Raw genomic sequence first — 12,193 nt, forward strand, 5'->3', positions numbered from 1 at the left:
GCACGCATAGATACCTACTCTCGCTGCGAGAACGGAAATAACGCGTCGATTTGTATACACGCGCGCGCGAGCGTGCATCAGTCGTATGATGAGAAAAATGGAAATGGGCATGTAGAGAGGCGGGCGGGTTGCGAGTTGCAATGATGTTGAGTCGCGCGCTCCCGCCGAGTACAGGATTTATGGCTTGTTTGCGTATGTACTATGCAAGAGCAAAAGCAGCAACAGCAGCAGCACCGCCGCAGTGGCACAAGTGCGTTATTCTGCATTTTATGAGATGCAAAAACTTGCTTGACTCTATCTCTCTACGCGCTGCTACTGCTGCTGCCACTGCTGCGGCTGTACAGTTATGTCTACATCGTTACTTGCCTCTTTGGCATCTCTCTCTCTCTCTCTCTCGCGCGCTTCATTAGCTTGTAAATGTATCTATTATGCACGTACGCGTGCGTTTGTGCGTACATACATATGGTACAGCGTTTCTTTGGGTCAGCTGCACTAAAAGCACACACGCTCTTATTCCAGATCCGCAGTGGACACAATTTGCGACTCGTGGCTAATTAAAGCTGCACGTTATAATTTACCTTGATTTTGCAGGGTTCCTAGGCTGCCGGCGCGCAGCTGCTGCTGTGGCATGTAATAATCAAATTGCGAGCTGCAGCGGGACCACGAGTCACCAGTGACTCTCTGATAAATATGATGAGGCGGCAAGCGGGAGCCGCGACCGCCGCGGCCATGATGTCGCCGGCTCCGTTGGTCAGTCTCAATTCGTGCGAGCGCATCAGGCCCGAGCGGCCCCGCAACGGCATACAGAGGCTCGTCTGGGTGCCGAGCTCGCAGATGCACCTGGGCCTCGTCGGCCCGTCCGAGGAGGAGTGCGCCAATCCGCGCATGGCTCTCAGGAGGTAAGAGATCGTGCACTTTCGATTTTCACCGAGGGCCGACGCCTAGTCGCAGTCTTGTTTGTATTCCATCGTTCACGGCGACACGGCTCGGGCGCTGCAATTTAGTGTATACGATGAAATGATAAATCGAAACGAGGAATCGTTATCGGTTCTGCGCAGTTAGCGCGAGTCGCTCGTGTGATGTAAGCCAAGCTATGTACTGTACAATGCAAGTTCGTATATATTTCATGCGAGCGAAGCACGCGAAACAGTGATCAGTCATTTTTGAAACGTAATCTGCATACAACTTATACATCCGTGCGAGGTGCAAACGACGGCGCGAAAAAAAGATCGATTCTTTTGCTCTTCTTTTTTCTGCGTCATTATCGCTCGCTCGCAGGATACGCAAACACGTTGCGGACAAGCGAGTACGAAAATAACGAGAAAGCCAAGACGATTAGTGCATCGGCCTACTTGATACAAGCCGTCGAGCTCGCGTACCGCGTTATATATATAACACGTATAAGAGGAATTCGAAGCTGCAGCGTAGACACAAATTGTCTGATAATTGCAGATTGCTGCGTCTGTACGAGGGTCGCCAGTACAGGGAGGCAGCCGGGCTGCTGCTGCGGCTGCCCCAGTACACGCTGCGCTCGGTGCTGCCGGACATACCGATCGACCTGCTGATCGAGACGCTGCCCCACAGCCTCGTGCTGCTGGAGGCGCTCTACGCCCGCATGCTCGAGCTCGGCATTCGCGACGCCAAAGTGCTGAGGCTCGAGCAGCTGCTCTGGAAGATCGTCGGACTGCTCGCCGCCACCAACCAGGATCCCTTTCATCTGCGCGCCTGGGCTAGGCTCTTGACCGCCCTCAACAGGTCAGTATATTCCTTCGCTAATTCGTCTCACCGCGCTCCGATCAGCCAATATATGCGGCGAGGAGCTCTCACGGATGCGTACGACGAGATCGTATCTACCCGCGTCTTGCGCTGATGCGGCTTCTCTGCCTTTGACTCCTCCTTGACGCGCATGGGAAATTGTGTCGAGCCCACTCGACACGTATCATCTCGTACGCGAGCAAACACGCCTATATACGCGCCAGTCGGATCCTGTCATCGGCATTGTTATAGATTTTACCTGACGCATCCCCTACTCACACACGCATATATAATGTATTTGCAAACCTGCATTTACGCATATGTGTGCTTTAACATTTTACTGGCTTCGAGTGAAATTATTTGACTTTGGCGAGAGAGAGAAAAAAATTTGAAGCAACATCCATAACGTGGCCGCGTCTGTTGGATTTTTCACTCGAAAATAGGTGCATAAACAAAGTTTGACTCGAGAGCTTTCCTAGCTTGACGTGAAATGTTTCACTGGACGATCTAGCCGTATAGCGGCAGAAATGTACGCTCCGCGAGATTATTTCAGGAATTCTCGAACCACCGAATTTCCTGGCACACGCGATCTCCTGTAAATAGTTTTCAGAAAATAATTTTCTAATTCCCACCCATAGCGCATTATATCGCAAGCTCCACTAGCGGATCTTTAATTATGTTACGTATAGCGACAACCGCATATATAAAAAAAAAAAAATAATCCACGCAACAATGCTATAACGCTCTGCTCGTGTTTTGGGGAATATACAGAGCGGCGCCGAGCGCTCGTATGGCTTTGATGTCGCGCAGACGAGCCTTGGAGCGAGCCGTCGAGGGTCTCGGCAAGCACGGCCTCGTCCCGGTCAAGTCGACGACTTCCAACGTCACTCATTCCGCTGCTGGTCATGCTAATGGCGCCAATAACGGCGCGACGGCGTCAACAACAGCGGCTGGCGGTACGACGCCGCTGCAGCAGCATCATCAGGCCACGACGGCCGGACCGACGACTGCGACAACGAAAACGACGACGACGACGACGACGACGACGAATCTCGTGCCTCTGCTGGTCGCCCTAAAGGAGGAGCTCGAGCAGCGAGCCGACGCTTACAAGCTTGCTCTGCACAAAATAGAGAGCCTTGGCAAACACGCGGGACTTCACAAAGGTACAGTCGTTATTAAACTCCTGTGTATCGGCTGCATATATATATATAGCTTGTATATCTAGGTGAAATTCTAGTCGCAAGCTTTCGTGGCTTTCGTGAACAATTCAAATTTCGAATTCATTATACGATTAATCGTAATTGAATGTAAAGAATGAAGATTTTTTAAGAACTCGTAGCGACGCGTTGGAAAAGCTGCTGCATTATGTATGAATCGCGTTGATTTAAGGTCATTTCAAGTGTGAGAGAGAAGTTTTTATGCTCATGCATTGCAGAGTAGACCGGCTCGTCGATGAAACCTGGCTTAAGTGCGCAGCAGCATAACTCTCTCGTGTAAATAAGTGATGAAACGAGCTCTCGTTTTCGCAGCCAGCTGAAATGCCACTTTAATACCATATTCGATGGCGATAAGTGTACGCGAATAGGAGGATAGTTCGATACCGAATACGTAGTATGGTCCGATTCATTATTAACGTTGGCCGACCCCTCTGCGCGCGCGCGTGCTTTAACAGGTGACCAAGGCGTCCAAGCGGCCTCGCACCAGCGGCAGCTGTCGCTGAAGTACAGCGAGGTGCAGCAGCGCCTGATCGACAATCAGGGCCTGCTCAATGCGCTCGAGCGTCCGCGCGTCACGGGCCAGCTCGACGCGCTCCTGGCCGAGCTCAAGCGCCGCGTCGAACAGGACAAGGAGGCGCTCCGACAGTGGAGCAGCCTCAGGAAGATGGAGTCCCAGGGCTTGCTATGCGGCGGACTGATCGGCGAGGTCGGCTCCAAGCAGCAGCAGCAACAACAGACTTCGTTGGCCGCGAGGCTGCTCCAGTTCTCCAAGGGCTGCGCCCTCGCGCTCCAACTCATGAACGCCGATGGCTCGGCAGCGGTGAGTAGTATTATATTTCGTCGTCGAATAATTTTCAAGTGTTATACTGCGTGACGCCTTTATTACTGCGTGTGAATAGCGTATAATATAGGATCGAATTGATATTACGCTGCATCTTCGAGTAAAGTTTAAACGCGAAGGTGGGTATAGAGTAATAATTGCTCCGCGTTGAAACACGCGCGCGTACCTGTCGTTAACAGAAATTCAACGATGAAATTCAATGATTGTACAATGAGTTTGCTTCCGTTTCGACGGAGCTATAATACGAACGTTTTATCGTGAAATAACTATTCTCTATGCTGGTAGTAGACCGCTTTCAGCTCCGCGATCGCTTTTATACGCAGCGAAATCTCCCGCTCGACTTTCCTAAGCGCGCGAGTGAGCGATTCGATTAAAACGTTTAAGGATACGAATAAAATCCGTTCCTAAGCGAGCTCTGCTTCTTCATCTTCTTTTTTTTTCTCGTCGCGCCAAGCTTTTCCGTTGGCGCTTCTGGGAGACAGATCAGGAGCAGTTTAGGATATTATGTTTATTCGAAAAGTTATAACATCTATACGTCTAGAGATGTCCACAAGAAAACTTTTACACCTTGGGAAACTTTTTTTTTATATATATAATACACAGAACTCGAGTATGAACTTGTGCAGCTGTATAGTGTATTGCACCGCACGGTTACGCGTTATTGCTCCCCGAAGAGAGCTCCACTTTATGTATAGCGACTTATGTATTTCTTAAAATATAGACTAGATCGTTCGATTCCTTTTGTCGAGACTCTGCAACTTTACGACGTTCTGATTGTAAGAGCATGTGTCTACGTGCTAGTGAGTTGCGAGCGAGAGATTTCACCGAGATGCGAAAGTGCCTGTCTTTGATTCATTCCAATGTCTCTTATACATGTAAAAGCCTCATGAGACGGATTTTTTTTCGATCCTCATATTAATATCCGCGTGATTTCTCGCGTTAATTAATTTGAGAATGAGGAAAAGCGTATAACTCGAGTAGCTATTTGTATTTCACTTCCCTCTTTGACGCTATACAGTGCAGAATTGATGTGTACGCAGAGCAATTCAGCTCGTACCAAGTTAACGAGCCCAAACCATTTGTATGTTTATAAACGATATTTATGCAGAAATTAATTGACTCAAGAACACGGGCCCATGTTCTTTTTTTTACAAGTCGTTCGAGCTGTTATGGAGTACATTAATTTATAGCGCCTTATTCCCGCAGAGCCACGGAGTGTGTGTTATAATTATACGGTATTAGCAGAGTTATACAGCCTCACCACCTGCAGCAGCAGCAGCCAAGATAAATATATATTCTTTTCTTCTCTGCTCGGCCAATTCCTATATTCGTAGCAAAAATTGGAGCTTGCGAGCAAAGCACGACTCCATCTTTGGCTTAAAAGAGCATCTTTTCTTTGGATAACTTTTCTCTTCTCTGTAGCAGCAAATTGAGCTGATTTTGAAACTCGCGGGCGGGGGGAAAGAGCGAGTTCTGGGAGAAAAAACTGCCGAGCGAGCTTTATTCCAACGGTAAATTTCAAAGGGGAGATTTTCTTATCGTTTGATATACGTATTTTTTTTCTCTCGGTAACTCCAAGCCTAGCATAAAAAATGGATACTATTCAAATTTCGCTGAGTTTAGATAGGTCGAAAAAAAGAGAATAAATAAAAAATTACCGAGTTGTAATTTGGCTGCTAACGCCCGCGAAAGCTCGCTGCTGCTCGGGAGCGTACGTGCCTCAGCTGCCTCGAGAACTCAAACATTTTGCGCACAACTTTCCAATTATACATCTGTAACGAGCATTATAAGAAACATTAATATTTGTCAGGGGTTGACGGGAAGGGGGACGAAGGTCGAGGGGGCGAGGCATACGCGCACTGCTCGAGGTATAACTCGGAGCGTTTAGTTTGTACGCACATAAGTACGAGCTCGTGTAGTTAAATCGAACGCGTTCGTGGATTACTGCGAGGCAAAGAGAGCGAGTAGAGCTAAACTTCTGCAAAGTGTATACCGCACATGGCAGATCGCGCGCAAGAACCGATGACATTGCACAAATCCATTGAATTCACTAATAGAACTCTTCGGGAATTTCGTCGCTTAATAACGTGTACGTACGCGAGATTTTCCTTTTCAATTATCCGATCGATTCGCAGGGAGTCGACTACAGCGTCGCCGAGTACGACGAGGACTGCGAGGAGGAGGAGGAGGAGGAGTCAAGCAGCGCCGGCTACCACACGGACGAGAGCTGCAGCCCGACCCCGGACGAGCAGCGACGATCGCTCCAGGCCGTGGCCAGCGAGACGATCCAGGGCCTGCACTGTCCGGCCGACCAGGCGATCGAGCGCCTACGCGAGAGGTACGCCGCTCTCTATTCGCAGGCCAGCCAGCACACCCTCGAGGCCCTGGACCACCTGGAGCCCTTGAAGGAAGCCTCCGAGCTCAAGGTCAAAATTTTGTACTCCATCGTCGTGGTGAGTCCAAATGTCCCAAGATACCCGACTTTCTTCGCACCGAGTGTCCGATGTATTTAATTAGTCCCGGTGCACTATTACACTGCTACTAGTACCGATGATTATCGCATATCGGCGATATCTTGAGAGACACGTGATTTTCTCGCGCAAGCACGAAAAAAAACGGAAACGAAACGAAACGAGTTATATCCATCATAGGCCAAGGAAGAATCGGGCGCTTGCTGCAAAACCCGATAGAAACTTTTTGCTCTAGCGCTATATAGATTAGAAAGCCCGAGGTATTCGAAAAATGCAACTCGACAGCTACTGCTACTGCGCTGCTCATGAAAATCGATTCCATAGCAGCGAGCAGCTCGTTTTATTTTATGCCAACTATTTACACCTCTCGAGAAGCACATAGTATATGCGCGCGAAGTAGTCGAGAGCGAAAAAAATCACTCGACTCGAGCGTCAAATGGATTCCACTGATAATCATGAGATGACTTGTAAACGCCGCGTTAGACTCGATCTCTCCCTTTTAAGTAAATTAAGACTTTCTCGCATCGATTAAATTGGCACCAGTCATCGTGAACGCGTCCTCGTACATGGAATTATGATTTTCAAAACTACTGCTGAGAACAGAAAAAAAATCAATCGGCCCGATCTACATCGAAGCATAGATATGTACAAATATCGTCGGGTTGAAATAAAGTCACGTTTGGACATAGGTTGCGAACAAAATCCAGTCATGTTGAATACAATACTTCGTCTGTGCACTTGCACATTCCAATATATGCGAGACGAAGTTCGTGAAAGAGAGCGTTTTAATCCTTGACGCACCCTAATCCCTGTAATACCTGGAACAGGTAATCTCCGAATTTCTCTTTCTCTCTCTCCCTCTTCTTTTTTTTGCCCTCTCTAGTCATCCGAAAGCTGTGCAAGGCTACACACGTGCAAGCGCGAAAAATCGATTCCATTGCTCGACGTATGGAGCAAGAGAGGGAGAGCTGCAAGTTGATTGCCAGCACGTTTTGACGTTTCAAGAAATGACTTTACGTTTATTTAAATGCAAATGTGTCGTTTGATTCGAGGAGAACGAGAGAGAGAGAGAGAGAGAGAGAGAGAGAGAGAGAGAGAGAGAGAGAGAGAGTGAAAAAAGAGGGGTACGATCGCGCGCAAGTCTTTTTGCTTCTTTTTTCAAAGCCGAGCTTAACGTACGCGTATATATACGGTAAGTCTGACTTATTAAACGAAGGCATGACGACCGAGTACACCTGTCGTTATCTCGAATTGCGTTGCGGACACGCGCGAGATTTGCGCGGGGGAAGCCGCTGCTGCTTCGGAACTCAGGGCGAGAGAAAGTAAAAAAAATAAGCACACGCGAAAAGCGACAGATTTGCATTGCATCCACGCGAGTTCATACGTATACGACGTGTGGGCACGGATCATTTTGTGTATATATTTTCTCAAATTTATCCGCGCGCTCACACGCACACAGCCGTAGCAGCCTCCACGATGAATCTTTCTGTCTCTCTATCTTTTTCACTGTGTACCGGGTCTCCTCATTCATTATTCAACGAGCTCTTGCGTTTTATACCGTACCGAGTATTGCTTTTTTTTTTTTAAAAAAAGGGTACAAAAGAAAATAATCTGTATTGAAAAAGTATATCGTTGGAAATGCATGTAAATTTATGATCAAACTATCTTTGGAAAATAAAAATCGATAATAATAGGATTTATTTAAATTGAAAGGATTTAAAACCGTTTGCAAGTAATATCAAGAAAAAAAATTAAATAATCCCTCAAATATATATATGACGAATTCAACAAAAAAAGAGAGATCTGAAAAAGTCGTTTCAAATGTAATTTATTGAAAATTGATGCTGCAAGCTCTCGTTGTACTGAATTTTTTGGAAAGTCATTTACAAAAAAAAATAGAGCTTTGCGAGTCAAATGGCAGTTATACTCGTTTGGCGATACGATCAAACTCCGAAAGAAAAAAGACAACGAGTGCCTCGCAATCAGTTGACGAGGATGGTCATTGTATATACGATTCCATAGGTATAAGCGAACTGCAATCGAGCACAATTGCTCGTTCTTGTGTTCGTCGAAGATGAGCGATATATTGCAAGGATAATCGTTGCAACGTGCCTTGTTATTTAATTTTTCCGTCATCTCGGTATACACACATAGTAAGGCAGTTATAGTTTGTACATTATCGATCATTAATCATTCAAAAGCACAAAGAAACTTGGCGCATAAGCGCTGGTAATGCACAGTCCAAGCCATCTTCGCAAGCTCGTTTCATCGTATACATATATTTTGTCGCATTAATCACCGATAAAATCGATCGACGAAGCTTTTCATCAGTCGATTAGAAAATAATATACTTGGATGATTTGACAATATTTTAGGCGAACGATCAACTTGAAATAAATAAGCATTAAACAACTCTTATGCCGTAGTTGTCGTGGCGGCTTGCAGGCATCGTCCAGTCGTCGCGCAGAATCGAGGCACTGCGAGCGCTGAACGGCGAGAACACGGCCATCCAGGCATCGGCCCCGTACGAGCTCGAGGACTGCATCCGCCGACAGCTGGCCACGGTGGGTGCCCAATCCGGCGCCCGCGAGGTGGCCCATCAAGTCACTGCCCAGCTCGAGCGTACGCTCTACGATTTTCCCTGTCTCAGGTAGGTAGCTCGACTTGGAATCTCGATGGAATGCGCATAACGCATTGTATTTCGCGCTAGCTCAAAGCCGTCGCTGCAACCTTGATTAATTATTATTTATTCTGCTCGACGTGCCGTGAGAAATTCGAGCTTGCGGCGGTACAACGTATACACGACGGGGCCGGGTATATACAATAATAATATTCCTCGACGCTTAAATGCGATAGTGCAATAATTTAATTAAAATAGCCTCGATGCGTTAATAATTCGCCAAAAGCAGCGCAGCATAAGGCAGCGCGAAATAGTGTATGCTCATTGTATGCGCCTGGCGTTTTAGACGTTATAAACGTGTGCGCGTATATTATATATATTATGCACGATAACAGAATGTGTAATTAGGATGTGGATGGGCGCCGATTTGCTTTTGCAGAAACAACGCCGAGATACGCAAGTACGCCTTGGCTTGCTCGCGGCTGGCCTGGGCTTGCCTCGCCCGAACGACGCCGCTCGTCCTCGACGTCGCTCAGAGCTCCGACTTCCGCAAGGAGTGGCACGCGAGGCACAGATCGTCCTCCGACCCGCACGGCGCGAGGATCAAAGCCGTGCTCTGGCCCGGCCTGCGCCAAGGCAACTGTCAAGGACCCTGTCTGCATCGAGCCGTGGTTCTCACTTGATCGGGCAATAATCGCATACCGAATGCTTTGCTGCATGACATTTTTTAAAGAAAAAAAGAACATCAAACCTTTATAGTTTATTTGTTGCATTTAATTATAATCGTAATAAGTTTCAGTTGTAAATAAAAAAGTAATAATTTGTTTTGTTGTATTACTTACCACGGACGAATTTTGTGAGCTTTTAATGTATTATATTTATTTATATATTTGAATTAACTAACTGTTACACGAGCAAATGAAGACATCCATTTAAAAAATCTAAAAGTTTTTTGACTCAATTAATGTGTTGACCAGCTAACAAAATAATTTATGTATATTTTAAAAATAGATGAGTATATTATAACAGTACCATTGTAATCTGTACGACGATTGTGCATAATAACTTTAACAGTAATATTCAATTAAAATACATTTATATTATTAACTTTCATAACAAAAAAAAAATGTTAAAATGTATATTTTGTTATAGAACAATTTTTAGTTGACGAAATAATAATAACGAACAAATGTCAAACTTGTAATTGTAATTTCTTTACCAAAGTGCATTAATTCCGCGAGTAATATACATCAGGCGTCGCGCTAATCGAATCGAACGGTGCGCACGGTGCGATGAGAAATTTCGCCTACAAGTATAATGTATTCCATAAATTTACTCATTCATGGAGTTCTTAAAATACGCAACCTTATATCGCCCTCGTCGCGTGTATCGTATATATTGTATATACTTGGCGCGATTCCGCCGTAATCCAGCAAAGTTTCCTCGAACGCATAGCCCATCTTTCCCCTTTATTCGTCAGGATACAACGAAGAAGAAGACGGCAACGACGACGACGACGACGACGACAACAACAACAACGACACAACTATGTCGTTCAAAATTACGAGCCGAAGGAAGTGCACTTCGCGTTTGTAGATTAATCATGAACCTGCTGGTGCAGTGCCTCCAGCTTGTCACCTAATGACAATGAAGTAGAGCAGATGTATAAGCGCAAGACTCTGCGGTAATATTGCATTACAACTATACACCAGTCTTACTTGAAAATTTTCAGCATTTTTGCCTCCGCGCTCGCCGCATGTGCTTGCGAATCGTAATAAGCCCAAAAAACTGCGTAAATAAAAATTTACAAGGACCCGACAATTCCCAAAGCAAAGAAGCTTTTAGCTTATATAAGTAGCTGCGGAAAAGTGGCCTGCAACCATCTCCGGCGTCTCGCAGCTACGTAAAATAGACAGAGGAAAAGTAAAGGTACCCTGTAGTTTAATTACGCTAATAGCCCGCTCATTTTTCATTCTACTTATTTCCATATTTTGCAGCCTGCGAGGACGACATAATGCGAGCTCTACGCATTCGTTTCCGTAATATTCTCCGCGCTCGGCTGTACCCAGCATATTACGCTATTCTCCTTGATGGCGTGCGAAGTGGTCATCTGGACGTGCGATTGCGCGACGCTTACATATACCGCGAGCAGATGACAATTTATATCATGTGTATTTATAGGCGTCGTAATATTTAAAACGAGCGAATAAAATGATCAAAGGCAATCGAAGCAGCGGTCGAAACGACTCCACTACATTTCGTCGCGCGCGACAAACTTCTTTATTGTCTCCACGCTACACAGCTGCAGAGAGCCCTTTACATTTGGGAATATAAAAGCCGCGTGCGCTCGCCAGGCCAGCCTGCGCTGCAGGCGTGAGTTTCTGGAGTTTTAAAGTGCCTTTTTCCTTCTCTTTTATGCACACGAGTGCGCATCGCGCCAGGAATAAAGTAACTTACCCGAGCTATATATAATACCAGGCTTCAAGAGTTCGTAGATCTCTACGTATAACATGTACCTGCGGCTCGGGCTTTTGCTTATAAGTAGCAAATGTGCGGCCTCTATAGCATCGCCTTCACCGAATGTTCTGTTTTTTGTTTTTGTTTTTTAAACTTTCATCGAGTACTCAGCAGTGCACGAGTAATCCGTCTCGATGCCTGGAAACTCGATGCACAGGGCTAATTATTTCGGGTGAATTTTTTCGTTGCCCATCGAGCGCAAAAGCTCGAGAATATAGAGTTTTGCAAAAATCGCTCGGTGACACACTTTATAAATATCGTCCGTTACTGACCGTACGTAGCGTTTAATTCGCTGCACGAACTGCTGCTGTGACTTCTCTCGTGCTAGCGCTGACAAAACTTTATTTGCGAGCTGCAATCTGCGAAACAAAAATTTAAATGCAACATCCTCTGCTGTTAATGCTGCGAGAGCAGGGCTAGTTGTGGAAAACGTGACTTTTCTGCCCGCTTGCGTCCAATCATATATAATGTGCCTACCCGGGTTTACTGTAATTAATGGAAATTCAAAAAAACAAATTACGAGTATCGTAGGCCTACGATGAGGAGCGTGTGCGATTGCATATATACGCACCCGCAAGCACGTACGTACACAACGATCAACTTGATCAGCGGACGGTGAACAGATACAGACACAGAGATGCGAGAGTTGGAGAGCTTTGAGTGTAGAGAACTGCACACAAGAGAGAGAGAGAGAGAGAGAAGCAGAGGTAGAGGGTGGCATTATCATTGGTGCGCGCTACAAACATTGTTCGCGCTTATAGCCTATGGAATG

The 12,193-nt window shown here is 46.1% G+C and overlaps 1 protein-coding gene across 1 annotated transcript; it reads left to right on the top strand.

Annotated features, from left to right (window-relative positions):
- Window positions 1-732: 732 nt before the first annotated feature.
- On the top strand, window positions 733-9,646 carry LOC106648744. The gene is made up of 8 exons (XM_023457794.1): window positions 733-899; window positions 1,453-1,755; window positions 2,527-2,648; window positions 2,793-2,918; window positions 3,428-3,792; window positions 5,949-6,266; window positions 8,711-8,934; window positions 9,344-9,646. Exons 1-8 carry the CDS (start codon window positions 733-735, stop codon window positions 9,585-9,587), a joined length of 1,869 nt encoding a protein of 622 aa, XP_023313562.1. The 3' UTR covers window positions 9,588-9,646.
- Window positions 9,647-12,193: the final 2,547 nt, after the last annotated feature.

Source organism: Trichogramma pretiosum, unplaced genomic scaffold, assembly GCF_000599845.2.
Source record: "Trichogramma pretiosum strain Unisexual culture from Peru unplaced genomic scaffold, Tpre_2.0 scaffold22, whole genome shotgun sequence".
NCBI classification, from domain to species: domain Eukaryota; kingdom Metazoa; phylum Arthropoda; class Insecta; order Hymenoptera; family Trichogrammatidae; genus Trichogramma; species Trichogramma pretiosum.

Excerpts from the sequence above, each read along its gene's own strand:
- LOC106648744 (XM_023457794.1), top strand. The coding sequence starts at position 733 with ATGTCGCCGGCTCCGTTGGTCAGTCTCAATTCGTGCGAGCGCATCAGG. Across the intron at positions 1,756-2,526 it reads CTCTTGACCGCCCTCAACAG|AGCGGCGCCGAGCGCTCGTA; the intron begins GTCAGTATATTC and ends GGGAATATACAG. Across the intron at positions 3,793-5,948 it reads ACGCCGATGGCTCGGCAGCG|GGAGTCGACTACAGCGTCGC; the intron begins GTGAGTAGTATT and ends ATCGATTCGCAG.